Source organism: Toxotes jaculatrix, chromosome 14, assembly GCF_017976425.1.
Source record: "Toxotes jaculatrix isolate fToxJac2 chromosome 14, fToxJac2.pri, whole genome shotgun sequence".
Classification (NCBI taxonomy): domain Eukaryota; kingdom Metazoa; phylum Chordata; class Actinopteri; family Toxotidae; genus Toxotes; species Toxotes jaculatrix.
Genome location: NC_054407.1, coordinates 7,880,077 through 7,899,466, shown reverse-complemented (window position 1 = coordinate 7,899,466; position 19,390 = coordinate 7,880,077). Strand labels below are relative to the sequence as shown.

General features: G+C 40.6%; 2 protein-coding genes across 2 annotated transcripts in view; one reads left to right on the top strand and one right to left on the bottom strand.

The window, feature by feature from the left end:
- The window catches only part of LOC121193053 (complement component C8 beta chain-like), a 30,938-nt gene extending 17,975 nt beyond the window's left edge, over positions 1-12,963 (top strand). Inside the window, exons 9-25 of the mRNA XM_041055171.1 lie at positions 35-82; positions 344-452; positions 1,739-2,386; positions 3,087-3,214; positions 3,614-3,698; positions 6,639-6,726; positions 6,956-7,103; positions 8,389-8,536; positions 9,342-9,483; positions 9,620-9,752; positions 10,209-10,406; positions 10,573-10,813; positions 11,056-11,184; positions 11,287-11,450; positions 11,970-12,123; positions 12,440-12,511; positions 12,631-12,963. Of these exons, the coding sequence (XP_040911105.1) occupies positions 35-82; positions 344-452; positions 1,739-2,386; positions 3,087-3,214; positions 3,614-3,698; positions 6,639-6,726; positions 6,956-7,103; positions 8,389-8,536; positions 9,342-9,483; positions 9,620-9,752; positions 10,209-10,406; positions 10,573-10,813; positions 11,056-11,184; positions 11,287-11,450; positions 11,970-12,123; positions 12,440-12,511; positions 12,631-12,785 (2,790 nt within the window). The 3' untranslated portion in view covers positions 12,786-12,963. The remainder of the gene's footprint in view (positions 1-34; positions 83-343; positions 453-1,738; positions 2,387-3,086; positions 3,215-3,613; positions 3,699-6,638; positions 6,727-6,955; positions 7,104-8,388; positions 8,537-9,341; positions 9,484-9,619; positions 9,753-10,208; positions 10,407-10,572; positions 10,814-11,055; positions 11,185-11,286; positions 11,451-11,969; positions 12,124-12,439; positions 12,512-12,630) is intronic.
- A 202-nt stretch (positions 12,964-13,165) lies between these two features.
- Positions 13,166-19,241, bottom strand: c8a (complement component 8, alpha polypeptide). The gene is made up of 11 exons (XM_041056003.1): positions 19,040-19,241; positions 18,787-18,895; positions 18,096-18,243; positions 17,822-17,969; positions 16,739-16,928; positions 16,464-16,646; positions 16,135-16,375; positions 15,886-16,017; positions 15,441-15,598; positions 15,073-15,298; positions 13,166-13,504 (listed from the first exon to the last, which is right to left on the bottom strand). The coding sequence occupies exons 1-11, from the start codon at positions 19,147-19,149 to the stop codon at positions 13,353-13,355; spliced, it is 1,797 nt and encodes a 598-aa protein (XP_040911937.1). The 5' UTR covers positions 19,150-19,241; the 3' UTR covers positions 13,166-13,352.
- Between the last annotated feature and the right edge of the window lie 149 nt (positions 19,242-19,390).

Here is a 19,390-nt window from a genome sequence, read left to right as displayed (position 1 = left end):
CTTTCTCTCCCTCATCCCCTGGTTTGACTCACAGAATATCAACCACTTTGATCTTTTCGGCGACATGTCCACTCCTCCCTCGGTGAGTACTACCACACAAATCAAACTTTCTTTTAAGTTTGCAGAGCTGATACGAGTTGGAGATATTACAGTCATATTTTATCTGTAATTCAGTCATTTCATTAGAACGATGGCAGAGATCTAAATTGCCTGAATGTCCGAGAGCACTGCCGATTAAAGATAAATGTGCAGCACAGTGACTTTTAGGTGACTTTGATAGTGGTGACATCTGTGCATGTGCGTGTGTGTGTGTGTGCGTCTGTCTGTGTGCTTTGCCTCCCAGATGCCTCCATCACCTGCCAACACACTGGACCCTAGCAGGAGCAGCCGCCAGCAGCAGCACAATCCTGCTGAGATGTATGCCCCGTTCAGCCCCACCTCTGTGCCATCAGGTAGCTACCCAGACCGAACCTTTTCCACAACCCAAAATATAAAAGAGAAAAAACACTGGTGGGGATGTGTTTATTTGATGTTTAGTTTGTGGAAAAACCTCGCCAGAATTTAGCAGGACTTGGATTGATTTGAGTTTTTATAAAGACCAGAAATCGAGCAGCGACATGATTATGCTATAAGCCATGGAGATGTTTCTTAAAGGACCACTGCAGTGGTTTTGCACATTTTAATAAAGGATGACATTTGACTGTGGTTTTTCCATTTGTCCAGCATCACTTAATTCCAATTTGCAGTGTTTTAGGTTACTCTCTGCCATTTTTTCTATTCATTTCAATACAAAATGAAAATCAACTCGCAGAATCTTGAAATTTCCTTGAGACATAAAGTCAGTGGTGCCATCAGTTTCATCATTGTATTGCACTTACAAGCAGCCGTGGTTTATGCATCCAACAACGTACCAGAATCATTTCATAACAGCAACCTAACCAAACAGAGACTTTTTATTGCAATAAAGTGGCAAACTCTCATCATCCTTTTCCCACTGTAGCTGTCTGTGGTAATAAAACTTATGAAGCCAGTACTTTCTAGCAACTGACCCTCAAATCTCAGTTGTTATCTTGGAAAACTCCAAGAAAGAAGCCTTTTCGAAACAGTCCCTGTTCGAAACTGCATTAGGAAGAAATATTAACATACATTGGACAAAAAAAGTTTAGCATGTGTCCGAGGGCTTTTTCTTGATATTGTTTTTCCCTTTTTGACTGTCTTTGTGAAGCAGGTTTGGAAGTTAAATCAGGTAAAGCCTGTGGCTCTTCGGACAGCAGGAAAACATGTAAAAGCTTATGACAGCCTTTGGAAGTTGTTCAGCAGGAATGAAAAGTCTATGCGTAGCTAATAGGCTATATCATTAAGTACCACCAGCACAGTCTTTTAATTTAAGAGACAGGGCCCAAAATGGGTCACAGGCCTGTTTGACACTGACAAGAAAATACACCACATCTATCAGCTGAGTCTAAGCATAGAAAGCTTCATAATGCTGTCCTTAAATGCACCTTTTTGCTATTAAGCTTTAATTAAGAATTAAATGGTTCTCATTGTTAAACAAAGATTGCAAGGCAGCAGTACTGAGAGAAGAACAGGCTGTAATTCTGAAAATCGATGTGTTAAACACAGAAGGCAAAATGTATTTTGTGCTCACAGTAATAATTGTATTTGACTCCTTTTTCTGCCTTTTTCTACCTTCTGTCCTTTAATTGTTTCCTTCCTGCTCGTCTGTTTTTTTCTCCAGGTTATATGACCATGGGCCCGGTGCAGGCGGCCCAGTGGGCGCAGCAGCCGTTTCCTGCCCAGGCTCAGACTCTGGCCTTCCCTGTGCAGGGGCCCCTCCAGGTGGCTCAGGTCCTCCCTGGTGGTCAGCCGGTCATTTGGAGCCAGGCCAACATTTTCCCAGCCACTCAGCAGCAGTGGGCAGCCATGGCAGCCTACATGCCAGCCCAGACCGTGGGCGTGGGGGGCCATGCCATCCCAGCTGCCATGCTCCAAGGCCTGGTTCCCATTACCACTATGTGCCCCCAAGCCTGCGATCTATCAGCGCCGTCCTCTGCCATCACCAGCCCCCAGCACACGGCTGACCCTACCCTGCTCCAGAGGCAGCTGAGCCTGGGTAAAGAGGGCCTCGCCGTGGACTCAGACGCAGGAGAGGGCACCTCTACATCAGGAGTCGGAGCAGCAGGTGTGGGACCTGGCATTGCCTCAGCAGCGGTGAGCAGGTGTGGGACCCCAGGCCTCATGAGTGTACCGGACACACTGGCCTGCAGTCAGCTGCTGCCACCTTCATCTGCTACAACCCAGGAAGAGGAAGGGAGCTGTAGTGACCTTGATCTCTCTAGGATGACCTTGAGCCCAGGCACATCCACATCACCGTCCACCGAATCTCGTAAGTTCTCATATTTCTTTTCCTACATTAACACAGATAACTAAACTAACACCTGCACCACTTCATCTGAAAAGCATAAAGCATTTTTTAAAGTCTCAAATCTCAACTGTCAGTCAAACCACTAAACTGAACTATCTTAACATCCATTAGATCCATTGCCATGGAATATTATATATTCATGGCCCCCAGAGGATGAAGCTTTTCCAACTTTGGTGATCATCTGTTTTCTTTTAGCACCAGTATGAGGTTGATATCTTTGCTTTTTGGTGAAATATTTGATTGGATTGATGTGAAATTTGGTTCAAATATATTTGATCCCCAGAGGATGAATCATAATGGCTTTGGTGATTTGTGTGACCAGAAACTCCACTTACCTTTGACAAACAGAGTTGTCTTTTATTTGATTGTGTACAGAATGCAGAATGTCAGATGTGATAGATAAAGAAAGTAGAAGGGATGACATACAATAAAGGTCATGAACAAGATTTAAATCCACTACTTTTCAGTATATATTATGAATGTTATTAGCATGATGCTTCAATATATTCACAGGACAGATTAGCATTAAACAGAAAACATTCCACATTTTGGAAAATTGTGCAAATCAAAGTTGAAATCCTACTAAATGTCCTCTTACTGTATCTCATGAATAATTTCATTAATGCATTTACCAAATGTTTCTCATTGTCTGTCTTCACAGCATCCACTCCAGCGCCTCAGCAGAGCTGTTCTTCCGATTGCCCCCCATCCCAGGCCAGTGATCCCCCCACAGATCACTCCCCTGTAGACCCAGAGGGCAACCCCAGCAACCCCCAGGAAGAACAATCGGTGAGTGCCGTCTCCCTGGGTCACATCCCAGTCAATAAATTTCAGGGATTTGATTTAACAACTGACTGGCACGATGCTGTAGTCTGTTATTGTCATATGGATGATCTGCTCTCACTTATATCACATGTAGAATGTCACGTGGTTAGTATGACAAAATGGGATTGATTTTACCATTTTTTCATAAAAATGTCAAGTCAATTAAGCATGAAAGGTCAAATATGATTTAAGAGTCTTGATAAGATCATATATAATAAGGTACAATTATGTTTGAAGGTAATTATAGTTGCTGTTATTTTGGCTGGTGGAAAATGTGGGAGATACAAGGTTTACACTGAGTTGATTTCAATAAATGTATAACCTTCAAAATAGATATTTTACAGCTTTCTCTTTCTCTCTTAGGGCTTTGTTGTTGCAAGGTCGGTCTCTCCGGTGCCCAGTGGAGCTCCTGATCCCACGCACGATCAGACGGATCCACAGGAAGACAGCTAGAGAACAACAAACACTGAGTGGGTATTTCATGGTTCCCTCTTCTTTGATTTGCCAGACTATCTTCATATTGTACATTTCATGTCTATTCTCCCCTGCTCTTTTTGTCTGCAATGTCCAACTACTCCCCCCTCATTTTTTTCATAACCTTTCTCTGTGTTTCTTTATTTGCTTTGTGTTTTCATTTGTTTCCTTCATGTGTCTCCTTTTCCTTGTGGATGAGTGGTTTGCTGCCAATTGGAAAAGAGCCTTGGTTTATTTCAATGTTCCAGTCATTGTGCCCCTCTGCGTCTCCCAAACCAAAAAGATAAGGAAGGCACAATGTTGCCACCCGCTGGTCAGATTTATAACTGCAGCTGTAACTACAGCTTCACGCTTCATTTGTTTTTTAGGGGATGGAAGCTCTCAAGGCCGAGACAGAAGCTCATGAGAAAGAGAACAAGCGAGAGATGAGTGACTGTGAACCTTAGCGTCTCTTGCAGCTGGATTACACAGATTTGTTCTGTTTTTTGAACCTTTAAAGGATATTTTGGCGGTTCTTTAACAAGCTTGCTATCATAGGATCTGCTTTCCTCCAGAGGCCACATACTGTACTGTACTCCTCAGCATGACACCCAGACTTTGGCTTTATCGTCCAATCAAATAACCCTTCAACCAGGAAGTGACCTTTGATCTTTGACTGGATCCTACAACAGGAGGTGAATGCATCCTCTTGTGATGGATTTATATCTGTGAGGATACGTTAAAAGGCCATGGTGACACTGATGATGCAAATTATTTTTTAGAAACATTAAAGAGGAGCAGCGTCCGACCGTATGTGGTTGACCTTCGGTTTGTCAACTGCCACCAGCAAAGACTGTGCGAAGCAGATGGATTTGCCAAATGTTCTCATTGTGTTGCTCCCACCAACTCGTCCATTTGCATGAACAGACTTCAGGATTCAGCTGACTAAGCTGTGAGCAAAACTGTTCTCTACAGCTTCCTCCTAGGTCTGAAACGAATCAAAAAATATGATTTTTCTTTTTCTTATTTTATAAGCTGTGAATTCTTAGTTGATGAGACCGAGTCATTAGGGATATTGAAATGACTTGGAGGCATCAACGTCAAAATCTAAATTTGCCAAACGTCTATTTTGTAAATAAGAAACTTCCCAGTCCCCCATACCTGAGCCTCTGTGCCATAAGATAGCTCTCTGCCTCTTGGATGCCAACTACCTGTGTTTCTCTCAAGCAATGCCCTACCAGCACCTCCATTTTTGACTTCTGGATGTTTGTTTCGCTTTTGCAGCCATTCTTTTTTCTTTTTTTTTTTCTGAAAATGTCTTTGTTTCAGTTCGGTTGGTGAGATATGAACTGTGAATCTGTGTTACATAGCCATTAAAAATAAAGCCTGCTGAAGCTGTCTCACTCATCATGAACTTGAGAGACGAAAGAAATGAAGGTGTTGAAACAAAAAAAATCGTACTGCTTCTAAAAGGTCACTGACTTTTTTAGTAATAGAAGGCAGATTTTCCTGCATCTCTTTGTTTTTAGATATTCTTCATTTCCAACTAAGGTCGCATTGTTTACAATTTGCCTGTCAAAATCATATCACTGTTTGGTTTCTTGAACAACTGAGCAGAATAAACCTATTCCGATATGACATGGCTTAAAAAAACCACAAGCGCAGATACAGTAGAGTGCATTTCTATGCCTTATCAGGTTTATTTTTGTTGTCCAATCACTGTTCTTCTTGTCAGATCATTGTATACAGTAAATAGGCCATTATTGTAACAAAGCACCTGGGCATATTGTAGGTCTGCTCCACTGGATCAAAAAGGTCAAAAATAAAGGTAACTTTATATAATATGAACAATAGAGATATCACTATTAACTGCTAGACTTACAATAACAAATGGTAACCGTACCCCTGCTCGTGTAAGAAAAATGAGAAATAGTCCAAAATATTTTGTAAATTTTATTTATGGAATTAAGAATTGTCATGAAAAAGAGAAAAAAAGGACTTTTGTACGTCTATGACTTCCCCATACACTGTACCCATGCCACTGTTCAGTCACAAATAAAATATCATGTGATTCCCACTTTTCCGCTCGGTTTTTGTTTCTTTCCTTAACCTGGTAGCATCTTTCTGGTGAGCTACTGCAAAGACCACAAAAGTAACCAACAGAGGTTGCTCTCCTCACACAAATACTTCCGAAATCCAGTGTGCAATCAGTCATTGTCATGTGACTGCTAATGTGCTGTATCAGAGTAACCATTACTTGTTTTTGTGTTTCTTGTATTACTTAATCTCATGCAGAGTAACAGTGTCTCTTTATTCTATAATTTGATTACAGATGTCTGCTTAGCGGATGAAGATGAAGATGATTACAGATGTTACTAGCTGTCTTTAATACACTGTTAGTAATATCAGTGGCAACATATTAACACCAGTGATTTACTCAGCTCTACACTGAGTTAGTAAACTACAGCTGAGTCATGTAATTGTGTCATGCTGTAAAATCCAATTTAAAGGTGAACAAAGTTTAAAGGTCATAAATACACAAACATGACTCACATGACTGGAATTCACTTTGTTTCAGAGCCTTGTTGTTTCAGACCACTGTTCTGTGATCTCATGTATGTTTTGCTGTCATTCAAGGGTCATCACATATCTGCTTATAATTAACTTATAATTGTGTACCATATAAAAGTGAGTGATGGACTTATTATGCTGCTGTTGTATAATCTCAGTTTTTCTAAAGTTTTCTGAGCAGATGAACTGTCACTGCCCCAGCGCTGAGTTTTGGGGCCCTGAAGACCTGCGGTGTTGTGAATTCAGCTCCACCTCTGAGTCTAATGGCACCAATGGGTTCACATCCAGGCCAGTATTGATCGGTTTGTGTTTACACAGAGAGCGGAGCAGTGTCGTCTCCTCGTTCACAGTCAGGCATGACACACAACCATGTTTTCTGTGGTGATACAGAGGAGTGCACTCAGTTGGCACTGCTGTCTACTCCATGTTACTTTGAGCTTGGTGCTTATAAGGTAAGAGTTTTACTTGTCTGACATAATTGATTGTCTGCATTCTTTTTTATCATAGTTGGATTTCCATTCTTGCTGTCAAAGACAAGCTGAAACCTCGCTGACAATGTCCCTGGCAGCCCATCCTACCGTGAGATACTGTAGAAAAACCCTGATAATCTTTGTATCTAAGCTGGTAAAATATCTGTTACTGTGCATTTGTTTTGATTTGCTTTTCATCTACATGTCACAGTAAAGTTGCCGTCACAACAGAAAGCAATGAGGAGCCCAGCGTTCGTGAAGCTCGGTCAGTGGGTGATCAGGTGGTAGTTCATCCAGTGGACTGTGTTTTATCTGTGTGGAGCGCATGGTCACGCTGTGACACTTGTCAGAAAAAAAGAGTAAGTATGATAATACCAGACAGGTGATGGTGGAAGGGGGGGACATTATAGCTACAATATGTGGCTTGTGCTTGTTGGCCCATCAGAATGCCCCAGTGTCTTCCTGATAATCTGTTTTTAACAACTGAAATTTCCCATTGCTGCTTGTTTGTGCTTGTGTTTAACACGTTTGAATTACAAGTGCAGTCAGAGACAACAACAAATCGGCCATTTGTGAAAAATGGTAATATAAAAGTGGAGAAGTTTATTCTCACTGAGGGAACAGAATCCAAGCAGCAATGAGGATCCCTTAATGAACATATACATGGATATTAAATCTTATTTAAAGCAACAGTACCACAAACATAACCCATAAAGCATTCCCAGTTATAAATGTGGTCTACACCTGCATAAATGAGATTGGACATGAGTCAGTTTGGTAGGATTAGGATAAAAATAAATAATTTCATTGAAAATGTGGATTTTTATCTATGGATATTATTCATGTAACTTGCTTAGAAAATATTTTTTTTTGTCAACCAGTGCCCAAAAATTTTCAACCAGGGGCAGCACATCAAAAATTGCACAATTTTGGGGGAAAAACCACAGTTTCCCCCCGTTTCCAGTCCTTGTGTTAAGCTAAGTTAGTGGATGCTGACTAGCATCAGTCTACAGATATGACAGGGTTGTCAGTCTTCTCATCTGACTCACAGAAAGAAAGCAAATACACATATTTCCCAAAATGTCAATTTTTTCCTTTAACTAAAAGCAATATTAATCTAACAATCAAGCAAACAAATATACAAAACAAAATACTGGATTTCTGGACAGCAGTGAACTGAATACCGCATATATGTAGTATAGTACTATATTGTAGTATAGTACTGTATTATAGTATATTGTAACTAACCTATATGCCAGATAAACTGGTCTAACCAACTGCAGTGCCGTGGTTACTATAAAGGAGATTAGATTTGGATAAATGAATCATCCCTGTAGAGCTAGGACTGAGAAATAATTAAAATTCTGCATGCAACATTGTGACCTGTGTGAGATGTTTTTCTGTGAGGCAGAGACCTTCACTGCAGGCAAAGGTCTCAACCGATATACTCCAGCGCTCTATCTCATTCACTTTACAAGGAGCTGGATTAATAACCTTGACATGACAAAGTGAAAACAGCCCACTAATGTGATTTTGGCTGTTATAGTTCCCCTGCAGCAGTTTCCAGGCTCTTCGCTGGGTATTGGCGAGCCTTCCTCTGTGTTTCTCTGACCGTTTATGTGTTTGTCTCTCTGAACCACGCAGTATCGCTATGCTAAGCTTGACCAGCCATCTCAGTTTGGAGGGGAGCTGTGCCATTTTCATGACAGAGAAGAGGAAGCCTGCAATGTTCCAGCCCGCTACACCTGTGAAAATGTTCCTCTGTGTGAGGGATTTCTCTGCACCCAAACAGGTATCTCCTGCAACCGACTAAATGTACTCTACTTAATGATTTTATGTGGTTTTCTAAAACACCAGTAATACTGGGATAATGCTAAAGAATTCAAGTCACACAAAGAAGAACATTAATATTCTGTGTCTAGTGTAAGTAAGTCTTAATTCCAGTCTAGAAATTCCAAGCTACTTTGCATGAGATAGTTCAACATTTTGGGAAATACATTTTCCCAAAATTGGGTTACATTTTTTTGTCTAGAGATGGACATAAAAAAATTTGATTCCATTCATGCACTGAATATTCACATAACATCAGCAGCCAGTTAGCTTAGCATAAAAAGTGGAAGCAGGTGGAAACAGTTTAAATCAGCTTAATAACACCTCTAAAGGTCCCTAGTCTCTGTCCTTGGCCAAGAAATAGACACATAACCCTCCATAAAACATTAACTTAACTCACCTGTAAAGCTCAACAATGACAACAAACAACATGTTATATCACCTTTAAAAAAAATTGCACAAAAACAAAACAAAAAAGAAAAGAAAAATAAAAAAAAGTTGTGGTTTTGTGATGGACATTTTCTTGGCCAATTGAGTGTCTTTACCTTTGGACAGAGACCAACTGGCTGTTTCCCACTGCTTCCAGGCTTTACGCTAAATTAATCTGCTGCTGGCTTATCATATTTTGCACAGAGACGTAAAAACAGTTGCGTCAATCTTCTCATCTAAGGCAAAATAAAGCAAATAAGCGCTTTTCCTAAAATGTCAAACAATTCCTTTGAGATAACCTGTTGGTAAATGCCGTGTACTTCCTTCCTCTCCTTCAGGTCGCTGTATTCACAGAACTCTGCAGTGTAATGGGGAGGATGACTGTGGGGACATGTCAGATGAAGCCGGCTGTAAGAAGGTTCCCAAGCCCTGCAGGCAGGAGACTGAGGAGTACTGGGGAATTGAAAACCTTGCCAAAGGGTGAGTCACGTTCCCATTAGTCTGCAATGTAGGTCTGAAATGTTTGGGTTTTTTTGATCACTTTCACATGTTAATATGTTGCTCTTCTCAAATCAGTCTACTCCTTGTTAATGCTGTTGCTGTTCTCATCTTTCAGAATCAACATATTGAACAGTAACCTGGAGGGAGTTGTGCTTGATAACAGATACTATGCTGGCAGCTGCTTGCCCCACTACATCCAGGATGTCAGATTCAGAAAACCTTACAACTTGCAACAGTACACTTTGCAGGTGGAAATCAACCCGACAATCACAATTTTGTCTAATGAGTAGTGAGTTTGAGTTGAGTTAATAAGACTGTGTTACTGGAATAGTAACATTTCTAACTGCATTATTAATAAACAGTACAGAAAAATACCACACAAATTGATTTTTCAACTTGGTAACCCACAAAATGTTCTTATTAAGGCTTTATAACAGCTAAATAAAGTATTCAGAACTGATGTATCAACAATAATAAAGACATTGGTTATATTGCATTTATAAAGGGTGCTTATTAGAACGTCTTGCTCATTGCTTCAGCTAGGGTTAGCTTTAAATCTGGAATACTCATGGTCTATCATATTTTTTCTTTCATTTTTAATCTTTTTTATGTGTCATTCCACTTTGTAAACACAGTTTTATTAACCTGCTCCTGTTCATTTCACATTAAAAGGTTAATTGTTTAATCTCTCCACTTATCCACAGACAAAAGGCTCGTATGATTTCAACTTGCAGTCTTTTGAGTCCTACTCTGAATACATAGACCACACCGTGAAGGAGCGTAAGTCCAAAACCACTGTTTCCTTTGGCTTTGGCTTCCCGGGCATATTTGAATTTGGTTACAACTTCAATGATGCCAAATACACCAAATGGATTAAGAAGATTCGCAATGCCTCTGGCAAGGTGAGGTGGTGCCCACTTTTCTGAAAAAAGGAATCAAATCAAAATTTGGCACATCATTTATGTGTTTTCCCATAAATAATTAAAGATATCTGGTAATTTACATGCCAGGCTTAAACATAAAGCCCTTAGATATCTTTCACTTGCCTCCCACTGATTATCTCCTCAGGTTAACAGCTTTGTGAGGGCCAAAGCAGAGCTGGAGTTGGCCCAGTACATGCTGAAATCAGACGATCTGATGCTTCACACCGAGTTCCTGCAGCGCTTGCGGTCTTTGCCACAGTCCTATGTTTATGGGGAATATAGACAGATATACAGAGACTACGGCACCCATTACATCACAGAGGCTGCCCTCGGAGGAGACTATGAGCACACCATCATTCTGAACAAGGAGACGCTCGAGAAGACAGGTAACAATCAGCAGTGGTTCTCAAACTGGAGTCATGGAGTAAATCAGGTTTGACTCCAGTTTCACACTTTCTTCATTTACCACGTTTCAAGTAAATTATTGACCAAATAATTATCATGGTCAGACACTGGGCTTTGGCAATGGCAAAGACATCATCTGTATCTTGTCATCATCAACACTGATTGGCTGATGTGGTAAAATGATAAACCACTGCCCTGAAAGCCCTGAGTTTCATTTTTCTAGATTATTCTTTGGAAGACTTCACGCACTGCACTCAGGCAGGCCTTAAGGTTGGGGCCAACATATATGGTGTTTATGTGTCGGTGGGGTTTCATGGTGGATCCTGCAGTGGCCTGTTGAATGAAATGGGAGGTGAGTTTCCATGTTTTTATCAAATGCCCTGCACTCTGCAAAATATCCAATCAGGCACATGAATTGATGCCAGAACTCTGAAGTCATTCTGTGTCTCCTCAGAGGACACAGCTCTTGGCAGCATGGTGGAGGACTTTGTTGCTGTTGTACATGGCGGCAGCAGTGAATCCATCACTGCTTTGGTCTCTAAGAAGCTTCCCACCCCACAACTGATGAGGCTTTGGGGGGAAGGAGTGCGTTTCAATCCCGACTTCATCCGCACAACAGTGAGTTTCTCTTTCTTTCACTGAATCTCGTGTTTTTTCTCATGTTACATGCTATAGTCCCACTTGTAATGCTCTCTTAACTGTTTCTTGTCTCCCACAATCTCTTGTGGCATAACAACATAATTAACACCTTTTTGTTTTTCCTTCCCTCCATCTCAGTTTGCAGCTAAAATAAAATTTGTCTTCAAAGGATTTGACCTGACTAATTGATGTAGAAACATTTACAAAAGAGCTGGTCAGTGGTGGTACCAGGATTGGCAGAATTACAGAGAAGCAAAGTACAGCTAAGCTAATCAATAGCAAGTTGGACAACAAACAGCAAATGATGCCAACTGGCGACTCCGCCAAATACAGCTAAGCTGCCTTGTTATAACACAGTCAAGTTTCAGCACATGTGGGACTTTCCAGTTGGCTCTATCTAAACAAAAAAAAAAGAAAGAAAAAAAATCTCAATCCAAGAAAACTGAATCTGAAAAGCAACACAATCCTGATGTAATTATGACAGTTGTTTCTCATTAGACTCGGCCGCTGTATGAGCTGGTGATCCCCAGAGACTTTACCCATCATGCCACCCTGAAGAGAAACCTAAAGAGAGCCCTGTCAGAGTACCTGGCAGAGGCCAGTCCATGCCGTTGCGCTCCCTGCCACAACAATGGAGTGGCCGTTTTGAGAGGTAACCCAGAGGATATTATTGTTTGTGTTTCTTACTACTGTTTCTATATCCATCATTTATTCACTAGGGATAGTAGAAACATTTAAGCTCAGTACTCATTACTCCTACTTACTTTCCTAAACAATGTTTCACTTAGTGTATGTTTTACCCTTGACAGCACTGGTATGTTTTTATTCACACCCACTTTACTCCTCAGCTTTAGTTTTAGATTTAGTTTTACTTCCAATGACAATAAGTGACTTTTATCAACCACTGACAGATGATGGAAACTAAGTGATGCAGCTGTGGTAATGATGATGGTTGTCTTCCTCAACAGGCACAAGGTGTGACTGTGTGTGTCCTGTTGGCTATACTGGACCGGGCTGTGAGATTACTCAGAGGAAAAAAGGTTAGCTCTCCAGATAACAAAAAAAAACCCAAACGTATACAACTTGGTATTTTTCTTTCTGTCCACCAAACCTACTGAGACACTGACAGAATGAGACTTGATATGACCCTTTCTGACAGAAATAGCCATTGACGGCAACTGGAGCTGCTGGGGTGCATGGTCATCCTGCAGTGGAAGAACAATGTCAAGGAGTCGACAGTGTGACAACCCAGCACCTGGCAATGGAGGCCTGGCATGCACAGGACTGCAGCAAGAGTCTACTGAATGCTTTTGAAAACCTACTCAACAGTTTTAATGTCAACACTGAAGAAAAGATTTATAAAAAACTTCCTTGAAATATATTAATCTGTGGTGTGGTCCATCCTTGGACATGTCTAGTTTCACATAATGATTCATGTTTGAATTTTAAATAAATAAAGTACATGGGATATCTTCAATGAATATTTTACAAAGAACGTTAAACCATGTGTGTCATTTGTTGATAATTAACTAAATCTGCCTTAGGCACTGACCTGGATTCAGCTTCTGTTAGCCAAATTTAACCTTCATACAGGAGGCAATTTATAAAATGTCACACACACAGTATAAATGGCAATGTCAACTGATGTGCTCACAAAAATGCCCAAAGAAAAAAATACTAACAAACACACAGAGTCTGCACAACATTTATTTGTACTGTGATATACAGTGTGTCACACGGTCACCGGAGAAAGATGTAATTTTATTTTTCAGGGCTCTAACATTTACAAAACAATACTCAAAGACCAGTTTTTATTGACAGAAAAAAAAGCTCATTTCGCACTCTGCATCTTAGCAGTGTGTTTCTTGGAGGAACGTCACTCTAACAGCGCTGAGTCTGAGAGGAAGAGCCCAGGCAAGCTGCCCCACCCCCATCAGGAGGGGGATTATCACAGGTCCTTGTCCGAGTCTTCCTCCCTGACGTACAGGATGACCAGGCCCCCCAGCACGACCACGACCCATCTGTCTTGGTATCTGTCAAGTGACATTAAGAGGGTTTTGTGTTGACCTTAATCAAAGGACATAGATTTGGTAAGAGGAAATGTCTCCACACTGCTGTTACCCCATCGCATCCTCTGACCCAAACAGGCACATGAAATCATGTAAATCAACAGCAACCATATAACTTCTTCTTTGTTCTGTCAACTTTAAATTGACAGAACAAAGTCTTACATGCAAAATATATGACAAATTTAACATTAAGCAACGTCTTGCAGGCTTTGAAGTAGGTGAAGGACTATTTTTGGTAATGAGTCCTTTGACTTCTGGTATTTGAGGACATTAACTGCTAATACCTTTGTATTTTAGCCACGCTAGCAGTGTGTTTCTAGGGATGGCAATGTCAGTCTGTCAGTCAGCCCACTACTTGGGCCCCAAAATATGTCAGCAACCACTGGATTGCAATGGACTTTTGTACACACGTTCATGGTCCTCAGAAGGTGAATCCTATGAACTTCGGTGATTCCTTGACATTTATATTAGCACCACCAAGAGGCTGACGTTTGTAGTTCAGAGTGAAATATCTGGACAACTATATGTCCCTAGATCCTAGAGGATAAAGTTTTTAAAGTGTAGCCTCATAGACACCAACATGGTTTCATTTTAAAGTAAAAATTTACAGCAGCTTTCATTATTATTTTTATTAAGTATGACTAACATGACTAGTTGAATGTGAAAGGTTTTCTCATAGAGAATCATCAGACTCTGCAGTTGCTCTAAGCTTTATAGAGCTTTTGTGCAGTGTGTGCACAGAGTGGTGGAGAAGAAAGAGGTCGTCTTGACCTGCAGATGAAGTAAGTCTGTTATCTTTCAAGGTTAGCTAGGGATAGTAGAGACAAGTACGCTATTGTACCAGCACGCAGGTGTTTTCCTAACGACCAGAATGGTGACTCAGCAATATTTTTGGAATTGAGCCAATGAGACAATCCTGTGTAACTTGCATCTCTTAGGAGGAGTGTGGGGTGAGAGGTTTAAAAGAACACGTCAGAGAAGAGATGTGGGATACTGCAGCCCCTTCACATATCAGATTTGTACGTGTAGTCTCTGTTCGAAGAACAAAATTGTGCGGTTCAGTATTTCCTGTCCTCCTGTGTCTTTGATTTGGTTCCTTTGAACCAAGAAGTGAATGTTTCATCAGTTGAAGAATTCAGTAAGACAGAAGACAATCCACATCACTTTATAGTATCTTTCAGCTCATTGTTTTTCACCCCTCAATTTTACTGTTGTGGTTCACTATCACTTCTTTCATTATTGTTGTTTTTTCTAAAAAAACGACTACCTGCTCAGCCAAACAGAAGACAAACAATGTTTGTGGTTAGATGATGAATGTAACAGAACATTTAGCAACTAAAGGGACAGATAATTCAAATTTTTGGAGAGCTAAACAGAGCTAAAAAGAGACTGAATAATCTAAAATGAATCTGGTACAGTTTGTTTACAGCTCATTTCTGCTGCCCTCAAGACACCAAAAAATCGCTTATCGCAAGTTTAAGTAAATGATCTGAATGCGTTAATCTTAGCTCTTTTAAATCATGACACCTCACCTCTTCTGAGAGTCTCTTCACAGGCCTCTCCGCGGTAGCCGGATTTACAGATGCAGTTACAGGAGGTACCCTTGAGGACAGGGATCCCATCATGCCTGCAGGGGGCGCAGCGACAGGCGTCAAACTGCTGCAGATACTCATCCCAGCCCCTCTGCAAGTTGGCCAGTCTTGCACCTACATGGTCAGCAGCTGTGCTGAGGCGCACTAGCTCATAGATTGGCATAGTCTGGGTGAGAAAGAAAAGTTCATGAAACTCAGAGGACCACATCGGCAAAGGCACAAAAGCTGTGTGAGAATTTAACTATAACTCATGTTTTGTTTTTCCTCTGTTTAAGAACATGTTGTCTTTTTATGTGAAATTATGTCACCTCATATTCGATGAGTGTAGGGTTGTATTTGAGAGTCGCTCCCCAGTTCCTGTAGGTGTCCGGATTTCTGATAGCCAGCAGGCCACTGCTGCTGTATGGGATTCCTCCCTTCACTAGAGTAACGATGTCCTCAACCGCAATTGAACTAGAGTCACTTCCTATGATTCAAAAACAAAACAAACAGCAACAAAAAAATATCATCACAACACATTACTGCAGCAATCTTTCATTTGTCAGTTCAATGAAAGAGAGGCCGAGTTTTAAAAAATTAAACTAATAAACTAAAATTCAAGCTAATTAGGTATTATGGGGACCTCAAATAGGGACGGCCTCATCACTGGCGCTCACTGTGACCATTATAAATAATTATATTTCTTATCTGCTGGTTTTGTTGTCCTTGTCTGAACAGTCAGGATTAGCTACCAACAGAATTTCGATGCCTCACCTTGCTCAAACCTTCCCTCTTTGTTGCAGCGATTCCCACCCACTCTGAGACCTAATGTTCCATAGTTGCCAACTGGTTTTGCAATACCAATAGAGGCACCAAAGCATCTACCAGCCTGTTTACCCTCAAGATCTGTAAATGTTAAGGAGGAGAATGAAACAACAGTTACTTTATGTTGCATTTCCAATTTGATTACATTAACATTTGATAACATTGACAAGTATTAACAAACTGGGAAGCCCACAGTACTTGATTTTGCCATGGACGTTTTGTTGACAACCACCACATATTCAAGGGTTCCTCCCATAGTTCCCTCTGTGACATAGTGGGTGCCAAATGTGTTGAAGAAGCGAGAGTATATCCCAAAGTCATACTGTTCGGGGAGCTCCATGAGTGAAACGTAGAAATCTTCATGAAGCATCAGCTTACTGGTTCTCATCTTGAAGCGGGCGGTTTGGACTTTGGACCAAAGCCTAACAAACCCTAGATCCTGAGGGAAAAAAAGCATTATTTTTTGTTTGTTTGTTTGTTCTAATAAAAACATCATATTTAATTTGTACAAAAAACAATTATTTTACCTGGCTATTGTACTTTGTTATGTTGCTGAGGAACTCAGACTCAGCACCTCCCTGCAGTCCCCCTTCCACATAATAGACCCCGACTGTGACACCAGCATTGTAAGAACTCATAGTTTTCCTCGCTTTGAGCAGGCTCACCATATCGTCATAGTACTCATGAGAGCCCTCTGATGTAGCTTCAGCCTGTAACAGATTAAATTTAAAGTCATAATTTCTCAGTACAAACAGTCCAATTATTAAATTGCACAAAGAAATAACTCTCAATGTTACGGTACCACAAAACGGTAGGCATGGTAGTTGTAAGGTTTCCGGTAGTTTTTGTTTTCCTCGTTGTAGTGCAGGTTCTCACAGAATGCGTCATAGGTGAATTTCCTCCAATCACCATTATAGACATATTCACACTTTCCTCCAAAGTACCTTGGGTCAAGTACATGATCCATAAAGTCTCTAGTCAAGATATTGTATCTAGGCAAAGTAGAATAATTCCAGTTAGTCATTAAAGGAATAGTTAGACATTTTATAATATACTCTTGTTCACCTTCTTACCGAGAGTTTGATGAGATGATTGATTCTACCCTAGTAAGTCTTAGACTACAGCCAGTAGCTGGTTAGATTAGCCTAGCACAAAGGCTGGAATCAGGGGGAAACAGTTAGTTTGGCTCTGTCAAGTCCTAACAAAATCCACCTATGGGCACCTCTAAAGCTCACAAATGAGCATCTTCGCCACAATTATGCATTGCTCCATATCTTGTTTGTGTAATCTATACAAACGCTGATGTGTAAAAAAAACAGGTAGTGGTTTTGCGAGGGGTCCTGTGCCGATTTATTTTCTGGCAGAGTGGTGACTCCCTGAAAACTCTGCTGGTTACAACAAGAGTCACTGTGATGGTTCCTGGAAACCCAGCAGGGGCATTGTTGAAATAAGACAAAGTTAAACAAGTAAGATGTATCATGTTAATTAGTGAGATTTAGAGGTGCTGGTAGTCACACATTTTTTTTACCTTTGGATTAAGCAGGCAAACAATTCCCCCGTTTCTAGTCTTTATGCTCAGCTAACTGACTGCTAGCTGAAGCTTTTGTGTTTCTGAAGATTAAACAAAATGTAAAACAAATGAAATGATGCTGTGACAGGTTGACTAGTGAAATTACATGTATATAACTAAAATGATGGAGCCTGTATTTCCAATATTTCAAAGCAGATTGTTTTGCAAATCATAGTTTTCCAAACTGAAAGTATTTTTTTCCAGCTGCACATATACACTATGCCTTCCCATTGCTTTTATAGTTTTATTTCATGTAAAATAAACTAAACTAAGTAAAGTGAATAATAACATTAACAGCAGTAATAGCGTATTTACCCCTGAGTGCCTCGCTCAGCACCAGGGATCGGCAGGAAGGTGGAACACTTATCGTCTCTCTGGTTGACTATTTCACACTCCTCTTCATCAGAAAAATCATCACAGTCTGATTCTCCATTGCAGCGAAGCGACTGGCTGATGCAGCGCCCTGGAAAGACACACTCTCACTCACACCAACATACTATATGTCCTCCATATGCACACACCAACAGAAAAAAAAACACCTTCACCTTGAAATGAATGTGTTGTCTGAGTGGTTGTTGATGGGACTTGCCTGTTTCTTTGCAGGTGAAGCTCTCCCCACAGTAATCAGGCACCAGACACTGTGAGGTTGCTGTAGGACATGCCAGCCTCTCCCACAGAGTCTCAATGCACTCCGTGCCTCCAAACTGTGAGGGTCTCTCCATGTATCGGAAACGTAACTTAAGAGTTAAAAATGAGTTAACATCTAAAATTACTCACTGTGTCCATTCCGCTATACCACCACTGAAATATACTGTGCATTCATGGAGAAACACTAGGCCAGTAGGCCACATACACTGTGTGACACTGTGGCGCAATCTGCAAATGTGTCTAAATGTAAAAAAAATTATATCAATTAAATAAATGTTCATTTCTACATTCCATATTAGTATATACGTAGCTATGTAGCATGTAGTAAATCTACAAGTGGTTCAAAAGATCCTAATCGTGATTTTTATTGATCTTATTGGAACAAGATTGCTGATTTAGGATAATCGTAGCTCTTTGGACCTATTGAACATCTTGTCAATAACGTATTGATCTAAGCTATCTGACAAAAACTGTCCAGTTTCAACTTCAGTATTTTTGGAGAGAGTTCTAGTTGTTACTTTTGCAATTGCCAGCCACACACAAGCCACCTATATTACAAGTTTTTTGTTAGTTTTGTTTTGCATCTTTAAATAACTGGTGTGAGTAATTTATTGCAAATAAAAAACCATTACCTTTTTGTCTGTGCAGGAGTTACATGGAGTCCAAGATGACCAGATGCCCAGCTGACAGTCGACGGGTGTGGGTCTGTTTACTGCTCTGGCCATCCTCGTCCCAGCCCCTCTGCCCCCCGACAAACACCCATTATCATCTCAACTCCAGTTCTAATACCCATGGCGTGTGGGATATATTAAATCACAGTTATCAAGATGATTTCCAGAGGATGTAAAAAGTAGTGAAGCTAAAAAAAAAAAGAAAATACTGTACCTGTTATCAGCAGCTGTCCATGGCCTCCTGGATGCATCCACAATTGTACTAAAACTGATAAACAGATGCAAAGTGAATAACCCCAGGAGTAAATGAATAAATACCCCCATGCTGAGAATGAGACGCTATTCCTTAAGATTAAAATGACACATCACAAAACAGCTGCTGTGATCCTCTGGGCAGTTGTACCACTGCACTCTTGACCAACCACAGTGAATGATTGATCAAGAGTAAACACATGCTCTTACAACAGATGGGAAAGATTTTATTTTGTTTTCTTCTTTTTCTTTTTTGTGTGTGGATGATCTATAACCCCCCATTTCCCATCTTCACCCCCGCACACACTCCAAC